The 22,996-nt window shown below is 34.8% G+C and overlaps 1 protein-coding gene across 2 annotated transcripts in view; it reads right to left on the bottom strand.

Annotated features, from left to right (window-relative positions):
* The window catches only part of DPYD (dihydropyrimidine dehydrogenase), an 810,282-nt gene that overhangs the window by 418,695 nt on the left and 368,591 nt on the right, over positions 1 to 22,996 (bottom strand). For both annotated transcript variants that reach the window (XM_060139525.1, XM_060139524.1), the window contains exon 12: positions 13,762 to 13,946. In XM_060139525.1, coding sequence (XP_059995508.1) covers positions 13,762 to 13,946 — 185 coding nt within the window. The remainder of the gene's footprint in view (positions 1 to 13,761; positions 13,947 to 22,996) is intronic.

The raw sequence follows: 22,996 nt of genomic DNA, 5'->3' as shown, positions 1-22,996 counted from the left end.
CACAGATATAGAAAACAAACTTATGGTTTCCAAAGGGTAAGGGGGGACAAGGATAAATTAGGAGTTTGGGATTAGTAGATACAAATCACTATATATAAAATTGATGAACAACAAAACCCTACTGTATACCACAGGGACCTATATTCAATATCTTGTAAAAACATTATCATGGAAAAGAATTTAAAAAAAGAATATATACATATTTGTATAACGGAATCACTTTGCTGTATGCCAGAAACTAATACAACATTGTAAATCAACTGTACCTCAATAAAATTAATTAATTTTAAAATTAACTAATTAAGTTGTAGAAAAGAAAACAGCATGTAGACTATTACACAGAACCTCTACTTCATACAACCATAAGGGTTGGTTAAAAGGATAATACAGTACTTTAAGAAATGGCTTCTGTTAGCCAAGGATCCCTCCCAAATAATAAATAACATGTTGACAAATTTTCAAAAGTGTCAGTCAAGAAGGTAACAATTGCCATATTCACAGGCCCAGGGGCAAATGCGGCGACACTGCTGACAAGATGTCAATGACTAGTGTAAGAAAAGCCTGGTGACCAGCACAAGGTGGTGCCTGACAGCAAATCCATGTAGTACAAAGGAGTCAGTATGAGCAAGGTGAGAGTGATGAAGGTAAATAACAGAAGCTGACATTTAAGAAAAGTGACAGCAGCAATGTTAAATATTAAGACTTGGAATAAAAAGCTCAAAATTGTAAGTCAACAACCTATCAGGCAATCCCTGCTTTGGTGTTAAGCTATTAACTCTGTATTTCTAGGAGGAGAAGTCTCTGATATAGGCTAAGGTGGGGATAAGATGCAGGGAGAAAACCAGTACAGTCTCTCAGAGGTTATTTTGCCACCCTCAACAAGTCAGCTAGGCCTCTTTAAAACTCATTTGTCTCATCTTTAAAACAACGATTGTGAAGGATGTTGTGGGAATCAAACGAGAAAAACTGTAACACTGTTATGCTCATTTTCACCCTTCCATTTCCATGTTAACTGTACCCCACCACCTGTTTTAGCAGTTGAAAGTAGTATTTATCACCAATGATACGAGTGCATTTGTAAAATCTACTTATTAAACCTCATGTGCCCTGTAATCCTCAGCATATGCAATTTTCCAACCACAGTTATCAAGTACCTACCATATGGTAGGCATTTGTTGTCCAATCACCTACTATAATACAGGCGTTGTTCTAGGCATCGAAGATACCATAGAGAACAAAACTGACAAAACATCACATTGAAGGCTACATTCCCATGGGATGTTGTCCTGCAGGCAGTGACTATGCAATATATGCTAAGTCATCCAAAAATGAAATAACATCATTTCGAGGGGTGATTGTATGGATTACAAAAGCCCAGTACCTTTGTTCTCATCCCCACTCTGGTACAGAGTTCTCTGATGACTAGCAGGAACTTACCTACGCGTTCTGCCTTCCACAAGCTCAGCTAAAGTTCAGCCAAAAGAACACCACGAGGAAGAGGATGCACAGTTACTGAAAAGAACAGCAGGGCTGAGGATGAAAAAACTTGGCTACAGCCCCAACACGGCCATCACACAGTTTCAACACCTTAACGGTGGCATTACATTTCTCCTGTTCTTTTTTGTGGATCTTATTGCTGTCTTTATCTCTTTGAGGATCTTTAACATACTTATTTTAAAGCACTTTCAGAAGATATTTCTATTATTCAATTCTCCTATAATTTGAATTTAATCTTTCAAAGTCTGTTCTTCAGCTTCCTGCCCTATGTATTAAGGGGTTGAATCAGATGATATTCATATCTCTCTCAACCAACTTCAGCATAGGTTTTCTAATTTGTAAAATGGGGGAAAAATGGTTACTCCAGAGGTAATTTTTCAGTGTAACATGAATGTTAAGCTCCTAAAAAGGAAATGAGCATGTAGCAGGTATTCAGTAGATTAGATTCTTTATTTTTAACATGTATTATTTGGGTTTCAGAACCATAAAAAATTATAATTTTGTCCTTTTTATGGATGAAAATAGTGAGGCACAAGATAACACATCAGAAACTTTAACCGGTTTCAAGTCTTTAAACTGGGAATTCCACCTCTATAAGTACATTGTGCTGCCTCAGAGCCATTAGTGAGATAACCAAAGGGCAATATGACATTCCCAAAGGTCTGAAGGGAGAATTAATGAATAATTAAGTCAGGACTTGAACCCAGGTCTCTTGACTTTTAGGTTTCCATTACGTCACCTTATCAGGATAATTTTCTTTTTTTTAATTTTTATTTTATATTGGAGTAGAGTTGATTAACAGTGTTGTGTTAGTTTCAGGTGTACAGCAATGTGATTCAGTTATACATATATCTATTCTTTTTCAAATTCTTTTCCCATTTAGGTTATTACAGAATATTGAGAAGAGTTTCCTGTGCTATACAATAGGTCCTTTTTGGTTATCTATTTTTAATATAGTAATGTGTACATATCAATCCCAAACTCGGATTCTTTACAGCTTGTATTGAGTCAACTTTAATAAATCATTGAATGCAGAGAATAAAATTTTAGCTAAAATTTTCAACTGAGTTATTTTGCATTTGAATTTCCCCCAGCAACCTAAAGAATTTTAGTTCTTTGTTCTACTGTGATATTGTCCTTAGCCCTATACAACTCCAGGCATTAAGGTGTTAAAGATTTGGCATAGAATTCTTAACATCTATAGCCCATTTGGACCAAGTGACACTGCAGTGGCTAAGTTCTTTCATTCAACATCAGCACACGCTGAGATCAGGTTCTGTATGGCATGGATCAGAATTTTCAGAGTTATTTTTTTCTACCCATTCTAATCTTGAGTTATCTGCCTGAAGTAGCAATCTACTGCTATATTGGTAAGGAAATATTCTGCCTTTATGGAGACAATTTCATTTTAAATTACTTTTCAGGTCAAATGCTGCCATTTAATAAGGTTTGGAACCTTATACAAAGTCAATAAAAGGCGTTAAAATTACTTATTAGTCATGGCATTTTCTTCCCCTATCACCAACTAGATAGTTTTGTTTTGATAGCTCCATTAGATATAGGCTCATTCCTCAGTTTTTCCTTGATTTCCTTTTACAACATATAGATGATATAAAAAATAAATCCCCCTTCATATACAAAAAGCTACACATTATTAAAATTGAAATTTTTAATAGAAAAAGTATTGTCTCTGATACTTAATAATTACTTTAAACATTAGCTAGGGAATACACCAAAAATTAACATGAATGTACCACCAAAGGCAAATTCTATAGATAGCACTATAGGGTTTATTGTATGCTTATTTACAACACTTAAAATGGACTTTATTTTTCAATAGCTATAAGCAAATTTAACTTTACTACTTCCCATTGAAAGGGATACAAATTAGATCACATGCACTTCTGATTCTTTTTCAGTCTGAAGGTCCAGTTTCCCAATGAGCAATTGGGCTGAAGTCATCTCAATACTATGATCCTGACCAAGTGGAAAAACTTAGCATGGAAACAGCATTTAGCCATGACATACTTCAATATTATTTTTCGGAGGCTATCACTACCTCAAACTAAATCCATTATGATTTAAACCTGTCTTTTTATTGATATTCATTGTTTTTCAACCTGACAGTGGCCAAAGATTTATACCAATTTTCTTTTAACACAGGAATTAAAGAGTTTGAAATATATCTTAGAGGACACTTTTTCAATAGGCCTCAAGATTTTAATACAGCTGTCATTTGAAAAGCCTTACCTCCTCTCAGTTGGAGAAGGGTTTAGAGAAGGAACCAGCTCCCTTGATAAGACTGTTTTTATTTGAAGCAGTGGAGGATTCAAAAATTAGTATGACATATTGATGATGCCTTTTTTGAAAGGCATTTTTATTCCCTAAGTAGAAGAAGACTGTAGAGGGCTGTCAATCATTAAACCACAAATGAAGTCCTTTGCCTGGCTAAGATATTTGCAACTATACCAATGCTGGTAAACTAACCACAAAATTATAGCCTTTTCTCCTGCCTCACCCAGATTTCACAGGGGCTGCACACCCAAATAAATGCCTCTTGGCTACCCATTCATCTAACAGCTGGAAAGATGACACTTGACATTTGGAAACTTTCCTGTGAAGATTGCTGCAAGGCTTTCCCATTAGCTTCCTGGTGAGACTGTAAGGTCGAATAAGCTGCCTCAAAACCTGCAAAGGGTAACGGAAATACTCTAATATTAAGCCTGTGCAATTTAAATTTCTAATTCTCAAATCATATTTCTTCAGATACTGTAGAAACCACTGGTATATTTCAGGGCAAAAGAATGCCTTTGAAGATGTGGAATTAAAGTGATATCTTAAGCAATGATGATGATAAGTGCCTTTTATTTAAAGTTGGCACTGAAGGTCTTCTAAGCAAGAGAGACTTGGACATAGATAATTTCTTCTAAGTTTGTTTTCTAAAATCCCAGACTGTCATATTTTTTTTAGCAACTGTTCATCTTTGTCCAGAACAGAAATCTTAAACAAAAGGCACTGTCACTACCATTCTTTGGGCTTTATTTTCACATCATAGATGTTATGAGAGATAGGTTTAAAATTTTAACAATCCAACAGTGTGGGTTTGTTTGGAAAATCACTGACCCCAATATAAAATAAAATTGTAAATATTCCAGTATTAAGAAAATGCTGTGATCTTATACATCTTTCAAGTATAAACATAGGACTTTTTTCTCTTCAGAAAGAGACCTTTCGAAGAGACCCCCAAATCAAAAAGTTTTAATAACCTGACAGTTCACTAAAGGTATTAGATAGATAAAATCCTTCACATAATCTCAAATCCTAAAGATGGCAGAAGGTGAAAGATTTCATTTATTGATATGAATGCACATAATTCAATTAGCTTTATAGCAATGATCCTTCTGCACTGTGCCCAGTTCTGAATTCCCCATCTTCAAAGTGTCCTTACAATTTTCTATTCTTGGTTGTTAACTCAGTATTTCCCATGTGAGAGATTCACAAGAATGAATAGGCCTCTCTAAATGTTCAGTCATATGTCCAAATGTAGATAAAATTAATGATTAAAGAGGAAAATGAAACATTTAAAAAAATATATGCAGAAGGGCATTGAAGAAACAGCAGACATGAATGATGTAACTTTGAATCTTGAATTAATCACCATCTGAGACTGAAATCACTTTTTAAAAGTCAATTTAGTGAGGCTGAATTTTACCCTATTAGTGACAATGACAGATAGGGATTCCTCTGGATGGGAATCTCATGGCCTCAAATCACAAAAAAAACATGGACACAAACCTAGCTTTCTCACAACATTCCATTAACAAATCCACCAAGAGGAGTCTCAGCTCACAGAGAGAAAATGAAATACTTAGCAATGACTGGATGACTCTTTTCTCTTCAAACTAAAACCACAACTACCATGTTGTACCCACTCACTATATGGTGGGACGATGTCATGTCTCTCTCTCTAGGTACTGAAATCACAAATTTGTTTCACATAGCCTATTGAACTACCATCAGATAGATGGTAATGACTTTCTGTCACTCTTGACCTGGGGCAGATCTGAACTAGTGACCAAAAGGTTAAAGGCTCTGTATCTCATTACTAACCCCCTGAGAGATCTAGTTCTCTCAACAACTAACTATTCTTTTGTGCCTCAATGAAACCAAAAGAAAATACACAAAAACCTCAAGCAGTAGAGAAGCAGGTCATCCATGCAAGGAATTTATGATAGTTTTGAATAACTTTACAAACACCTATTTCAAAATATACCCATATACTACATACAACTGAGGAGAATCACATTAACTGTGAGAGAAATTCATTATAACCTTCATTAAAATATCATATAAGCTTCACTGAAGCCGAACAACACTGTAGAAAGTTGAGCTGAAAAAACACTGTAGAAAACTAAAACTTAAAAGATACCTGTGCTCTGTGATCTTACAGGGTTAGGAAAGACATTTTAGATCTAGTATGATGCTCTAATATTTATGCGTGTACCTTGTACATACATTCTAAGATAATTTTGCCACAACAATTAGTTTTAGGAGGGATTGACAAAATGGAAAGTATAACATAAAGAAATAATCATAAATGAAATAATCATAACAGTATCAGGCACTTTAACATGGATACTTATTATAAGAATACAGCTTATTTAATTAAGGGTAAAGTTTGAGAAAACAAAAAAAGAATATCATTTGGGAACATGCATGTAGACAAACTCATGTACATAGAAGGAACACTGAAACTAAACCAATAATAAAATTAACTTTTTGTTGTAGAAAGTTGACCTCAAATGCTGACTGCCAAGAAACAATATTCTGTAACTATTTAACTTCAACTATTCTGTTTTTCTGCAGTGTGCGGGCCTCTCACTGTTGTGGCCTCTCCCGTTGCGGAGCACAGGCTCTGGACGCGCAAGCTCAGCAGCTATGGCTCACAGGCCCAGCCGCTCCACGGCATGTGGGATCTTCCCGGACCAGGGCACGAACCCGTGTCCGCTGCATCGGCAGGCGGACTCTCAACCACTGTGCCACCAGCGAAGCCCTAACTTCAACTATTCTGTAACTAAGTATTCAGTGACACCTAAAGTCACTTGTAAGCTCAGTAACCAAAACGTTTTTTTTTTAATGTTTAATGACCCAATGCCTCCTTCCTTACCCTTTGCAGTTTCTCATGAATTCTACCTAGAAGAAACCAGGTGTTATCCTTTTCATTTCTTGCCTATAGTTGAATAAGCTCTATACAAATTCTGTCCTTTATTTGAGTTTCTATTAATTCCGTACTTATCCTTCCACTAATAACTCTTGTCTTTTGCCTTTCAATATTTATCTTTGTACCACCACAACTGCTTTCATAGCAGCAGCATGTACATTTAGATAAACCCATCCACTACCAGTAATAAATATTGTGGGTTTTTTTTAATGTTACATATAAGAGATAGTGAATTTAAAATAGAATTCTGAATCACAGAATAGTGACATGACTAAAGGATCACTCTAATGATGTAATCAAACCTGTGACTTTTGAGATAATTTCCGTATATTCAGATTGCTTTATTTGACAAAATGTCTCATGTTTACAAGATCATTTTCTGAGAACTACCATGATTACTTTAGGAAAAATGAACTTCTGATCTAGGATTAGACTAAGAAGAATTTAGCTTGTATTCTATCTCCAAGTTCTCAGAGAAGGCCATAGCATGGTGAGATATCATATAGTCTTTTTTCCCTCTATGTTGACTAAATTTTTGTTTGTATGTCAATACTAGAACAAAGTAAGTGCTGAATCTTCTGAATGATTGTATTTTTGTAAAGAACATTTGGTATTAAGGTATTAAGGTCCTCTTTGGTAAAGTAGGACCTTAGGCACCTTTTACACTCTCTTAACCAAGTTCTTTGCACCAAACAGATTCACTAGACTAGTTTCTTCTCTCCTTTTCCTCTCTGAGATATACAAAGGAATGCCAAGGAGTACTGAATCTTTGTAATGGGTGGGGTGCTCCTGTGTGCCTATGAACCTTCTACTCCACCTGTTGAGTTGTGTGCTTATTAAGAGTCAGTTGTACATTCTTTACCCCATTTGTGTTGGCTCAAAGTGTAAATAAAAATTATATAAATCGATGAGCTATACGAATGTGAAAAGAAAGAGGGTTGATTCTGTGAAAACTAAGTTGAATGTTTTCAAAAGATATGATAAAAAGGTGAGTTACTAAAAAACAGTTGCTGTCAAATTAAGTGTGACAGAAACAACTGAAATGACTTCAGGGCAATCATAAAAACCCAGAAAATTGCTATGTACGTTCCTTGAAAATGTGGCTCCACTTTAAAAAACAAAAATGGAAGTTGTAGACAATATATTATAGTTAGGTTTAGATAAGAAATATTCTAGAACTCCAGTGACTGGATTGAAAAGATCTTGGCCCTGATTATTTTTTTTAAGAGAAATGAAAATGAGAAAATATCTAAATGCATTAAAATAAAATGATATGCTTAATATATGTGTATATCCTTTTTATACGTCCCCATTTTAACTTTTTCGGATTAACCAAACAATTATTGATAACTGTTTCATAGGACAAGATAACTTTTTTGTACTCCTGTGTTTTTAAATAAATGTTCTAGATTTAACCAATTTATCATTGATAAATGTTCTGGATTTACCTATATAATTAAATGTCTGATTTTTACTCCAATTAATAATTAAATAGCCTTTAATCATACTAACTGAGCTAATTGCCCCTCTATTTTCTTTCTCTGGGAAGTTCAAATTCCTAGAACTTTTCTATACACTTAATCATTCTGGTTAAGGTATATTTTTGGCCAGAATTAAGTTATACACATACTACAGCCTCCAATCACAATCTTTAATTTCAGTTTCAAACTACAGAGGAACTCTCAGGAGAAGTTCTATTGCATTATTATATTTTTAAATTTTAACACATACTGTAGGGGAAGGTGTCAAGGACTGCTGCTAATTGGCAAGAAAACTAAGATTCCAGAGTTGAAAAGTACCAGGGAAGTAGTCCAGTACAGGGGAACTTAACAGCTAGACATTGTGTGTTCAAATCTTGGCTTCATTTCTAACAGGATACTGACCTTGAATAGGTTTATCATTTGAGCCTAAAGTAAAGTAGGTAAAGTTGGTAAAGTATTTTTACCAGCTATGAAACATAGATAATGATGCCTGTTAACAGGGTCATTATAACCAAAAACTGTACAATGTATGATAGATGCTAAACAATTAGTGGCTGTTATTTCAACGGTTGACAAGTGAATATAAAAGGCATGTTCCAGGGAGGATAAAAATCAGGGACTACTTCTTTTGAGTCTTCTCTAATAATTCTAGTCAACATTGATTTCTGTTCTTTGACTAATTTAGCATTTATATGTTATAGTAAATTTAGCTTTCTATTATGCCATATATATTTTTCTCTAACTATTTCACGTGGATGAAATAATTGAATTCAAACATCATTATAAGCTCCTTTAGAGAAGGGAGGCTGATGGGTTAATGTGGTTAATTTCTTTTTTTTCCTATTACAGAACTTTTTATCTATCCATCTGTCCACATACATGCACACACACAGACACAGACACATACACACACACACTAGTTAAATAAATCCATTACAAAGTACAAGTGCGAATTTGAAAATTTATAGAATTTTTTTGTTTACCTGTAGTCATTCTTTCAGTTACATACTCTTTCTTTGGGTACGCTGTCAAAGTTATCTTAGATAGTCAGTATTCTCATTTAAGTGAAAGAAGAAAACTCAAATATGCCTGGACTCCACTAATATCATAGTATTATAAACAAGTGAGGTGAAGTCATACTGGATCACTTATTAGTACAACTAAAGAAGAGCAAGTTTAATATTTTAAAATAATGACTTACAAGGAGGGAAATGTTGACAAAATGAAAAATATTTCTCTCTATATAAATTCCAGATCTGACACTATCACTTCTTTATTCAAACAGTTCCTACCACATTCCTGCCTCATTACATACTCCACATTAAATTCCCAAACTGGGTACTCTCATCATGTTCTAACCCCAGTATACTAAACCCCAGATGCTTTCTCCCATTTTTCCTATATAGTCTCCATGTTCAGCGCCTCCACTAGCTCAGACTGCCTTTTGGTGAAAACAAAAGAAAAAGCTGTAGCACAGGTGCAAGGCTTAGGGAGCAGGCAGAAAGCACCTTTGTGAAAATTCAAGGAAGGCACTCCTGCCTCTGAATAGAAGCAGCACAGCAAAAGATGCCATTGTTCGGTGAGTGGAGCTTGGTCTGGATTTCAGCCAACTGGTACCCTTGTTTGGGTAGCCCTTGCACAGTGGGCAAGCTATGCAATCTTATCCAGTAGGCTTCTTTAAGTTCCAGCGATTCAAATCACTCAGCATTCTTCCAGTTTTTCTTATCTTCCCTCTTTACATGTATCTTGATTTTTATGAAGTCTGCTCACTCCATATCCTGATACCCACCTCCAGGCAGAATCAATCATTAACTCTTCCATACTGCCTCGTACCTTTACATTTTTTATTACTGCATTTGTTATTTTGTATTATATGAATGCTTCCATAACTATTTGTAAAGCACCATTTTAAAAAACTACTGCTTACTGAATGAATGAATGAATCCATGCATGAATGACTACACAGACAGATGGATGCATATGGATGCATAAATGAATGGCTAGATAAATGCTCTTATCATGACCTGAAACAGCCTCTTTCAGTCGTCATCTGTTAAAATACTATACTTTGACTTACTATTCAAATCTCCTATTTTATAGTTTTTCTCTGATACCATTTTAACAGTCCAAAGGGAATAATCTCTAATAATTCACAAACAATAAATATTTAGAGCTCAGACTCTTTACTAAGAACTTTCCATAAATTCCCTTATGTATTCTTCCCTGAAACCCAATAGGGTAGCAACTTTATTATTGCTCCTTTATTAATAAATCATTTCTTTACCCCTAAGAAGACCACATCTTAGAGCAATGACGTGACTTTCCCAAGGTCATACAGTTTGTAAGTATTGTTGAAATCAGATCTGTTTAGTTCAGAGCTCAAATTTCTAACTACTCTATTACACTTCTCCTCATTTATTCACTTTGGTACCCTCCCAAAGTCAAGTGTTAGACCCAACAGCTGGTACTCAATAAGTGGTAATTGATTAAATTAACTAATAAAATTTAAGTGAAGCTCACTTCAGATAACTATGGGAATTACTGAAATCCCAACATGTGTGTCTTTAAATAATCACATTTACCTGAAAAAGTGTATTTCAAAGAAATTCTAAATATCCAACTGCAATGATTGCATGTATGAATTAATACTATAATGTATGTATAAAATCATTTTTTTAAGTCCACTGCCTAGTGTTGCATGTTTCCCCAAAGTATAACATAAGACAAGGTGTTATAAACCTTCATTCATGAATACACTTCAGGCATTATATAAATTTTTCTAAACTAATGCTACATTGGTAAGAAAACACTAGTTATTTACAGTGCTAATTAACTTATATAACAAATATATTAGTTTTCTTAACTCTTCTTTAAATTCCTTTAAAATCAATTATCCCTACATTTTTTCCTATTTAATGATGAATACGCTCTTTATTTTGAGGGTATATTAGTAAGCTAGCAGGCCACTGGCTTGTGTAGCATCAGACCAGTAAGAAGGCTTCAATCAGGGAAACATAGGATGCTAAAGAACACACTAGAAGGAAAGTGTTTCTGGAAGAGGAGAAGGAAGCAAAACCTGAAGGACAAGCGGGATACAGACAGGTGAAATGGGTGGAGTCAGGAAAGGCCCAGATGTAGGAGATATCTTGATGTGTTAGGGGAAATTCAAATTGGTATCACAAGCTAAGGAGTTTGGACTTCATCTTGAGCATAAAGAGGAGCCTCTGAAGGGTTTTAAGTGAGGAAATTAGGATCAAATTTGTATTCTAGAAAGATGACTCTGGCTGCAGCATAGGGGCTTTGGATTTGACAGGGGGAAATTGGGGGCAATTTTAGGAGGTGATAGAGGCCAGAACTAAGTTACTGACAGTGTAAAGAGAGAAAAATCCTACTTTGTCTATATGTTCCTTTTTAGTCTCATAACTGCTTAGCACTTTGTATCCAACACCCTCGCATAATAGTGAAAGTGTTCATTTTACCTGACAGAGATTTTATCTGCCTTCTGTTTTCACTGCATTTCTAAAATGTCATTCAATACTTTCTTTGACAAATTTGAATTCTTCAGCCAAACCCAAAACTTTTACTGGTCACAAATTTTTAATTTTTTTATATTTTGAACACTATCATTCCTAGCAATATATATTTAAAGCACATGCACTTTTTTTTCATAATACCTAAGAGTCTGTGTCTTTCCTTTCATGAGTAAGTGGAAACTAACTAAAATGATTGCTCATTTTTATCAGCACACATTTATCAGATTCAGGGAAGTAGAAAGATAACAGTGAAGTAAAAAAAAAAATACCCTTAAGAATCTTTCTGAATGATAATTGTGAAGCACTACAAAACCACCATCATCATAAAATATAGTAAACATTCTCTATGTCTTTTAATTTAAAAGCTACAAATGGATTTAAATATTTAGAAAACAATAACACACGCCATTCTCCACTTGCCTATGTTCAAGTTTACTGTTTCAAATCTCTCTAGCGTCTCTGCCTTCCCACCACTTTCACTTCTGCAAACTGAATTCACATCTTCACTAGGTTTTATCTGGCGTAGCACAAAAGCCTTTTCCCTTCTCCTGGGTCTACCTTCATTTCTTCAAGGAGTTAACAGACTGGTCAGTGAGATGTCTGGTCAACCCAAAATCGTATTTCACACAAAAAATAAGCAAATTAAAATAAGTGTATGAAAGTCTTTACAGGCGTAGAATTGACCAGGCATATATGATAGAAAGAAGAAAAGAAAATTTAGATTGGGGCTTCCCTGATGGCGCAGTGGTTGAGAGTCTGCCTGCTGATGCAGGGGACACGGGTTTGTGCCCTGGTCCGGGAAGATCCCACGTGCCGCAGAGCGGCTGGGCCCATGAGCCATGGCCGCTGAGCCTGTGCGTCCAGAGCCTGTGCTCCGCAACGGGAGAGGCCACAACAGTGAGAGGCCTGCGTACCGCAAAAAAAAAAAAAAAAAGAAAGAAAATTCAGATAAATAACTCATAAATAAGGGTGTGTACAGCAGTGCTGTTTTATGAGAAAAATAGGTGTGTGAACACACTAGCATAAATCTTTCAACTGTGTTTTCTTAAGAATTATCTCTATTCTGAGACTGTGCTGTTTCCTACTTTTCTCATAAACTTTCTAGTAAGTAAGTAGTCACGGATGAATTACAGAAAGAGTAGAGAACAACCAGAATAGACTAAATGGTGGTGACAAAGAGGAAGAAAAATATTCAAGGAAACGGAAACATTAAAGACAAAGTGAATTTTGCTAGAATGTGAGAAACCAAAGAAATCAAAAGAAGGGAGGCAGGAATTATATCGTGAATTTAGAGCCTTTCTTGAATAGGAAAGAAAAATAAGGATTTTATTTACAAGAGCAAACTTTTCCAGAAACATTTTATGTAAATGAGGTTACTGTGTCTACATTTAGTTAAATTATAGAGCAGGAAAAGAACAGAGCATTTTGTCAAAAAGTAAGACAACTGAAATCTAGTAGATATGGCTTTTTTCCCCAAGAGCACAAAATTACTGTACCAGAGTACGCTTAACTTTATATTTTATCATTTTTACATTCTGCATTTGTATCATAACAGCAAATAGTGAAAAAATAATTACAATTGAAATTTATAAAATTTTTGTTTTCTTTTCAATTAGGTGCATATAATTTAGGAAGTGAATAGGAACTCACTGATCCACATGGACAGACAACATAATTTTCTGGACTGTGCAAGATTATTAGGAATATAGATTCTATATCATACTGCATATCATCCAGATTTGATAAATGTATTATCTATGTCTTTAAGCATTGATAAATATTTTGAATACAGGATGAATAACTTCATAGTATTCCACTGGTAGAAATGCATAAATGAATTTTCAGTCACCTAAACAGGTCTGCTATCCAGTCCACATTTAAAAAAATTTATCCAAGTAAATATGTATGTGACCTATTGCATATATAGTTACTATATACCTTATAGAAATGCTCATATCAATGAGTAGCAAAAATAAAGAAGTACTTATCCATTGGAAAAAATTAACTGAAATTGATGGCAAACACCTACCTGTATGTATTTGTGAATGTACCAAGAGGCTTGCTTTCCATCATTCACGGATTCCACCGTAGTGTTAGCCATACCAACAACATCACCACCTGCAAACACCCATGGTTCACTGGTTTGCATAGTTTCTGGATCTACTTCTGGGAGATCCCATCTGTTAAATTTTATAGGGCTCAAGGCTTCTTTTACTGGAAAAAAGTGAAAGACAACAGGCAATGACTAATCTGTGCATCACATAAAAATAATTTGAAAATTAAGAAAAATTATGATGTAATTATTGTTCTAGGGATTCAAGCAACTGTTTTTAATGAACCATAAAAATGGAAAGTTGATGAAATATCTTAGTTAACAATACATTCAAAGTGTACTGACTTAACCAATTCAAAATAAAACTCACATGTAGGTGTTAAAGACCACAGATTTGGGCAATGTTTCAGATCTGGTATTTATGTGTAAGATGTTTGGCAGACTACAGTCCTTTAAATATTCTAATGGTTATAAAACACATTTTCTAAAACTTTGTCCATGACCATTATTTTCACAAATTTGTTACTACTCTTATGAACCCAAATTTATTCCTGTGTAACATAGATGTAAGTTATATTGTGAATTTGAATCAACTGCCAATCTCTTCCTTTCACAGCAAGTTTTATGAACAAAACAAGACATATCTTCTACGTTTCCATCAAATTACTTACACTTAATGTTAAGCGATTTAATGGACCCAGAATACAGTTACATTTAGCCAGCAATTTCTGTTTTATTTTGTAAAAATCTACAAATGCAACCATTAACATTAGTTCCTCGTGGAAATTGCTCTGTAAAAGAGATTTAAATTATCTGCTAAATATGCTGTGTTCCAATGAATCTAAACATGTCAGGAAAAGGAAGAGGTTGAGTCCCTTTAAGAAAAATTACCTAAAGGAAACTCACTTGTCACACGATCTGGATATTTGGAAGAGATAAAAGAAAATAAGTTAGATTAAGGGGTTAATCTAGAGAAGAAATAAAGAAAGGTAGACAGTACCATATATGACGGAGCAAACTGAGCCAGTGTTTAAGATAAAATGTTCTTTCCAGGTATTCATATCATGAATTTTAAGCACAGCTTCTCAAGATAGACTAAGGGAGTTATTTTTTACTCCAATTGAAAAGAAAATATAACAATATAAACAAAAGGAGAAAATATTGGAAGCTCTTAGAATACAAAAATTAGTTGTTGAATAGATGAATAATTTAAGTTTAAAATAAAATAGCCAAACCATGTTATTCTAAAATTATTTTTTTCTGAGCAATAGAAAAAAAAAACATAAAATAAACCCTGGTACATATTTGTAGCTTTCTACTTGAAGAATATTAGAATTCTAGAAAACTATTAAGGGACTACTGTTGATTGTGTTTTCCCCACAAGACTGTAGGTTCCATGAGAACAAGAATGTGTCCATGCTATACTGCTTACCACTGTGCCACCAACCCTAGCACAGCACTTAAAACATAAGAGACACTCAATTCAATGGATGGATGGATGGATGGATGGATGGATGAGTAGATGGATCAATGCCATCATGCTCAGGTTTTTATTTAAAAATCTTCTATTGTTTGTATCTCTGATGCAATTTCACCCTTCATTGAGAGTAAAATTAAATATTCATGTAATTATTTTCAATACAGAATGGCATTCTGAGAAGATTTTTCTATTGTCTTTAAAGGTCACATGAAAAGAGACCTTTAGCATTTGTTCCCTGTTGCATAACAGATCATCACTACCATTTGTGGACAGTTACCTGAGTTGCAAAACATCGATAGTGAGCATGGCTCATCAATTCAACCTATTATAATAATGGTAACTGTAACACACCATCATTGAATGGTATAGAGACATACACACACACACACACACACACACTCACATGCAAGGGATAAAAAATAATTCTCCTGTATAAGAAATGACCTTATTTGTCCAAGACTTTGATACAACTTTGTCCTACATAGAGATCTGAAATAAAGATGGTTTTTAAATGAGAAGAAATTCAAAATTATTTCACTAGGAGATCAAAGCTCTCTTATACATTTTCCTCATTTTTTTACAAGAATATCCTTGAAGATTAGCACAGATTTCACTCTAAGCTTGAGCAATGCAGGGATTATGCCTTAGTTATCTTTGATTTCCCACAGCAGCTATTAGAGTCAAAGACATATATACTGTGAAGTTATTGAAGCTTAAGCTTCAGGGTCCCTCACTTGCATGGGCCTCTTTCAAGGCCTAAATTTGAATTTGTAATTTTTTTCTTTTTTATAGAAAGTCCTCAAGTTATATAGGCTTCAGGTCTCGCAAAACTTGAATCTACTCTTCAGTACAGTGCACCTTAAATAGTAGGTGCTGAATAAATGCTTGCTGAATTAAGTTGAAGTTCATGAATAACATGCTTTATAACTTTTTTATGATTTACAAATGCATATGGTATGATTCACTTTAATATTAGAGCTCTATCACTAACTCAGTCAATAAATAGGAGACGTTACTAGAAGTTTAATAAGTAATTCTTGCATTTCTTAAAATATTTAGCACCAACACTATAAGCCAACCTAGGAATATTTATTTGTGAATTCAAAAGCACTATTCTACTCATGGGTCTTTCCATTGGATACACTTTGTATTACTTTATGTCTCTAAACATTCATACATACTCATGTTTAATTTTTAAAATATGCTCTCTTTCCTCAATATTTGACTCAATTATAGCTTGAAGTCAGACCTGAATATAAACTTTTAATTTTTCTATCATTTGTAACATCCAACTAACCTCACAAATAATCAAATAACTATGACACTGTATTCCAAAACAAAATTTTTCTCTCACAGTAAAAATTATCTCAGCCCCCTTTTGAAAATCACCTATTTAATTTTCCCCCTACTCTTTTTAGAGGGCTTCAAGGTTCACATGTTCATAGTTTCATTTAAGAAATAAATAAAAAAATGAGAGATCAAGCAATTGGTTATGATGTTATTAAATAGTATAGCAAAGCTTACATCAATCAAAATAGAGATCATTTGTTTGCATTTTAATATCTAATATTTTAACTTTTTCTTTGTCCAAATGATAAAGGATCATTGAAAAAATTGAAAAAAATAGAACACAGACAGCTTATAAGAATATAAGCGATGCTTTAGTGGGTCAGAAATGTTTTCAATCAGTGGCACTAAGCAGCTAACACAAGAATGACTATTCATTACAACTTGAACATCAAATGATTAGGATCGTTTCCCTGTAGGCACAGTGGACTCAATATTTAAACATGAGAGACAGAGAGAGGGGATTAATTAATTTTTTGAAACTTTGTTGATTCTGATTGTGGATCCTAATAACACTTTTCATGATTTCGATGACTCTTTTGAAATGTAGCTATTTCTATTACTTAATCATATTTTTAAAGCTCCAAAGTATTTTACTTAGAACTCAAATTAAGGATTCAGTGAAAAAAATCTATATGCTTTTATTCATAATTTGTCAGGAAGGAGTTCATTTATTTAGCTGCTTCTTATTAGAGGGACTTTCATCCTCCTCATCATTGTAACTATCCTTCTATGGACTCCTCACAGCTCTCTTACATCTCTGCTGATACGTTTAACTTGGAATACAATAAAAATAAGTCTCAGAAGGATATCTTCTGTTTTGCCTTTATCTAGCTTGGAAGGAATGAAAGCATAAGTGGATGAAAAATGTATATTTACATTTGCAAACCAAATAACTGCTTGCCATATCCTATGAAGTGTTAAATGAATATTAATAGAAGGATTGTATTATTTTCTTTCTTGTTTATAAAATAATGGGGGTGGGGGAAGAGGGATTTTCTGTTATGATCATACACAGTTTCCCCACAGATTTCCATGAGATTGCATCTTGCTGGAGACTGCAGCATATGTCCTGGTAGTTCCATAGATGAACAGAAAAAGAACTTGAAAAAGAATCCCAAAACGTGCTTATTCACAGTCTATATTATTCTGCAAATGGGATAGAAATGTGTTAAATGTTATGGTGCCTGGAATTTTATGCAGTCTTTAAAAGGAATGAAAACATCCTTAATTCATACCAAACATTCAAGATTTATGTTAATTTTCTGCTTTAATCACTACTATGTTCGAATGAGCTTATTTAAAAAACAAAGACACACTGAGGTAGCTTTAAAACAAGAAATGGTTTTGAAATAGGAACTTTTAGTCAACTTAATGTTATGCATGAGATGATTTTTTTATATAGACTTAATTGTATTGTGACACACAAGTTCTTCAATAAGCCAGAGCTTAAAATTGCAGAAACCATCCCTCAGGGACACATCACTGGCAGATGCAGATTGCCAAGGTCAATTAAACTGATGTAGCTGTGCTGTCATATATGTAGAAGAGAAACCCACAAGCATATGACAAGTATATTTCTCAGTATTTATAAAAAGATGTCAAGAATGTTATATTTTAGTACATAAATATAAATTAATTCTCCATAAACAATAAAACAATACAACAGAAATCATAATGAAGAACGATTATTAGTATTCTTTGGAGAGTTTGAGATGCTATAAAACAATGGGGGGCATAAAAAATTTCAACATTTGTAATAAAATAGTATCTTGAAAACAGATGAATTCATCAATGTGCTTGTTGTTTAATTTTACATAACGTATTAGCCAAGAGGACCAAAGCACAATGAAACAAAAAGGCGAGCTGAGGCAATAATCTCAGTAAATCAGAGCTGAAAGCAAAATCTCAGCAAAAGCAAATAAATTCTAATTACAGGGCCAGGATATCAGAGCTGTGTTTAAATAAAATAACCTGGGGTATGGAGGGGACAGAACCACAGAACGCCTTCAACTAAGTATATCAAGTCCGGTTGGCACGAGCTTTGTTCTCACACCTCCCTTCTGCCTCTGAGTATTCGAATCAATATGCTGTCCATTCCCAAACACAATGGAGCGGACAATGCCAATTCATCATTTTCTTTCTGTAAACCCCTCAAAAGTCAACCTTGATATTGTACCTTCCTGATTCTACAGAACCTCAAGTATCTCTGATTCTTTTTAGACTATTGCCTTTCTCATATTCTCCTCTCTCATCTCCTATGTTGAAAAACTGGTCTTAACCTGGTTCTCTCTTCTCACTGCCATTCTTACATCTTCTTTTATCTAATTTCTGGAGTAATTTACACTACCTACATTTTTTACCACCCAATTATTCCTTCCAGTGTATCCCTCTTATGAAAATATGGTCTCTACGGTCACCAGATTCCGTGACTTCCTTTTTGCCTTTCTATAGCATCCAATAGACGAATCAGGGTAATTTTGATCTCCTTCTCTGATTTGCGGAATGCTACTCTATCTGGACTCTCCTTCTTTTTAAACTGTCCTTAGGCTCTATCTGGCTCCTTTTCATCTTGTCATCATCCTCTTCCCAGCTCTCAAATATTGTCTACTACACTTTTCTGTGTCAGAAATTATAGTTGTCTTGTGCTTTTAACTTCATCTCTCTGGAAATGACCTCAAACACGACCTTCTGCTTTTTTTTCTGACACTTCTAGCTGCCTGTTAGAGATTCTAATGTGGATACTCTACTGTCCCTTCTAAATTGTCACATCTAAAACCCAGTTCACAAGCTTCCTCTGGGATTTTCACATTTCACAATTATTAGTAAGCTTACTTTTTCACGTCTCCTACTCATCGTGACCACCAAAGCTTCACTGAAATTCTTATCACTAAGATGATCCAGATTGCCACATCCAGTGACTCTTCCCGTCATCACCTCACTTCAGGAAGTAGGGTGGGGTGGGGTGAGACACTCAGAGAACAAGATTTAAGAAGGTCCTTAGGCTCAAGATCGTGCAAGGGCAGGTCAGTGCCTCAACTGTCTCACCCTACGCATGGCACTGTCTTCCTTGATTTCTCAGTAGCATTCAACAGATGACCACATCCTCCTCATAAAAGTCCCTTATCTTGGCTTCAATGACACCACATTTTCCGCTTTTCCATTTGCCTCCATGATCACTCTTTAACCTTCACTGCCGCTTTTTCCTATTCTTCCTTCTCAAAAAAACGTAGAAATAGATCTTAGTCTTGGCATAATATTTGAATATTTTCTCTCCACTTATCTCAACATGCAGTCAGTTACCATGTTCTAACAATTCAACCAAAGGAAATTCTCTCCTAGTTACTCCTTACATCTCATTTATATCATCCTCACCTAATGAAGAACGTTAAGGAAAACAATCAGCATTCATTGATCCCTTGTGCGAGGCAGACATGATGATGAATATTTCCATACAGTAGTCTCATTTAGACCACAGCACAACTCTTTAAGGTAGGTATTAGCATCCTAAATACAGCCAAGAGGTGGTAAAGCCAGTATATGAATCCAGTTATTTCTCACTCCAAAGCTCTCCTTGCCACTGACCCTTGGTGTGAGGGAAAGAAAAAGCCAGGAATAGGCCAAAAACAGTCTCTTAAAGTTTCACTATTGGGAACCATGGGAATAATTAAAATGAAGCAGATTGGGGTTGAAGGGGCAGCAATTATCTTTCTTGTAGGTCTTATTTCCACAATTAGAGAATCAGCTCATTGTAGAGAAGAAACCCAAGTATTTTCCAAAAGCTTCCCAAAGCTTCTAAAGAAAGTCTCTACAGTGACAAACACACTGATTAGAGAAGAACAGGCATTGGCTAATTTCTTTTGACTGATTTAACTATTTGACTTTCCTACTGCTATGGTTAAATAACGCTCAGTTTGGATATGCTTGTAGAATTCAGGCAGTGTAAAAGTACAGATTTAATTTTCTTTCCCTCCATGCCCAAGATAAGCTTAGACTCCCCAAGTTAAATACAAAAAATGGATGTCAATAATAGCCTGTAGCAACTCCTTTTGTTTTACCTGTATTCTATAGGGAGTCTCATCCTCATTTCCTAAACTGACCGACTAATCAGTTCAGATTTAAAATTGTCTAAGCACTTCACCTTGATTTGCTTATTTCTCTGCAATAATTCCATCTATTTAAAACACTAAACTCCTTGAAGATTTGATTTCATTTTCTCTGTAAGAGATCTCCTCAAGGAGGTCAGTGTCCTTGAGGAAAATATATGGGGATTGTTTTCAGATTCTCAGTTGGATTCCCAAATGCTGCACTTTGATTTGCTTATTTATATTCAATGATACCATCTACTTAAGACTACAAACTCCTTGAAGGAATAGATCATCCTTTAATCTGATTTGGACCATAATCATCATAATTCTATGCACATTTGGGTGCCTAATACCTCTTGATAATTAGGAGACAGTGAAAAAAGTGGAAAGGCTACTGAAATATTTTATGTATACTTCTCAGTGAAAGAACTTTTTAAAATGCTGGATGATACCATCAAGTGATATAAATAACTACAGAAAGGGGTTAAAAAATGTTTAATATAAAATCCTCATTTGCTGCATTTAAAGCATAAATAAAAACAAAGAGAAAGCCAGAAGTAAATTACACTACTTGTGAAAACAATATTATTAAAATATAAGTGAATACTGAAAAATATTTTAATTAACAAAATAAATCAAATGGAAAAGATTCCCTAAATAGAGCTTTAAAAGTAAGTCTATGTGTGTTTGACTGCCATGACTAATTATGTATCCATGTAATGTGTGTTCAATTTGGGCTTATTTAAATAGCAGAAATGCTCATTAGCTGCAGTATATCTGTGAAGCTTCAGTAAACAGTTTAATGGTTTTTATGTTTAACCAATTTCATAAGTTCCTGTAATTTTAGCTTTAGCAGCTCATTAATGTTACTTTTTGATATCCATCTTATGACTTTTTTTTTCCTTGTCAATCAGCTGTAGGCATACTTCAGTGCAAACTTAAAACATACAGTAGAATTTATTTTAAACAATTTTAGCACATAAGTAGATGCACGATTCAAAAATATAGCTTCTTTATATAGAGTACTGGTTGTATTACCATGCAGTCAAGAACTATCTTTGGTATTGACAAAGGCTATATTCAATAGAATTCATGATGATAATAATGACAAACATTTATCGAGTGCCCCAGGAACATGTGGTTGGTTTTGGATGAGGCAATGTATATGTTATCTCTCTGGATCTTCACAGAATAGGTATTATTTTAATTTTATAGCTGAGGAAACTGAGACTAAGTTACACAGATCACATTCTCAGGATTTGAACCTAACTACAAATCCACCACAGCTGTACCAGCTGGGAATACCTTCAGAGGCATTTGGAGATAAAATACCTAGACCTTAGTAGAGGGCCCTACACCTTGGGATTAGATATAGTCATATGATGGATGAAATTCTAGAGAAAGAACACAAACCTGGGTAAAACTAGAATGAACCATTTATTTTTTAAAGTGGCAGCAATCACAACCTGAACTAAAGCCAGAAGAGGAATCATCAGAGTTTCATGAGATTCAAGATGTTTCTGAGCCATACAGCCAAGAAGTGATCATTTCAAGAAATGTCAGATACAAGAGAAATATAAGGTAGGTAACCAGATTTGGGGATCTGGAGTTCAATGAGCAGTAAAAAGATGATATGTGCAGGTAAATGATGAAGGCAAAAGGCAGAATAAAAGGGGTTAAGGAGAAAGGACCTGGCACAGACAGCAAGGCGGTGCATACAGGATGTTCTTCTGGGACTTTAGTAATGATTGCACAGGAAAAAAATACGGCACTAGCTTGCATTGGTTCATTCAATTAGCAAATATTGTCTGCTGTGTACTAAATCCAGCTGTAGGCACTGTAGTAAACCACAGATAAGGGAACTGTCCTTGTGGGATGTACATTTCAGTTGGCAGAAGATAAAAAATAAAAGGTGAACAAGTAAGTGAACTATATGATAGTGAAAATGGCTATGAAGAGAGATATATCAAGGAGAGTGTTATGAGGTGAGGGGGCTGAGAAATGGAAGATCATGGTAGGGATGGAGGGGCACAGAGGGCTCTTTGATGAGATGACATCTGAGCTAAAACAAAGGATAAGAATGAGCCAGCATGTGAAGACCTTGAGGCAGATCATTCCAGACAGAGGGAAGTGTTACAGAGGAGTTAGAATGAGCTGAAGTTGATGCACTTGAAGAGTAGAAGGGAGGCTTTAAGTGTGTGGAAGAAAGCAAGCAAGAGAAGAGGGGAGGGGGCCTAGAGATAGGCAGAGGCCTGATCAAGGAGGGCTTCATAAGCTGTGGGAAGAATTTTATTCT

This window comes from Lagenorhynchus albirostris, chromosome 2 (genome assembly GCF_949774975.1).
Source record: "Lagenorhynchus albirostris chromosome 2, mLagAlb1.1, whole genome shotgun sequence".
NCBI lineage: Eukaryota > Metazoa > Chordata > Mammalia > Artiodactyla > Delphinidae > Lagenorhynchus > Lagenorhynchus albirostris.
This window is presented reverse-complemented; position numbering and strand designations above follow the sequence as displayed.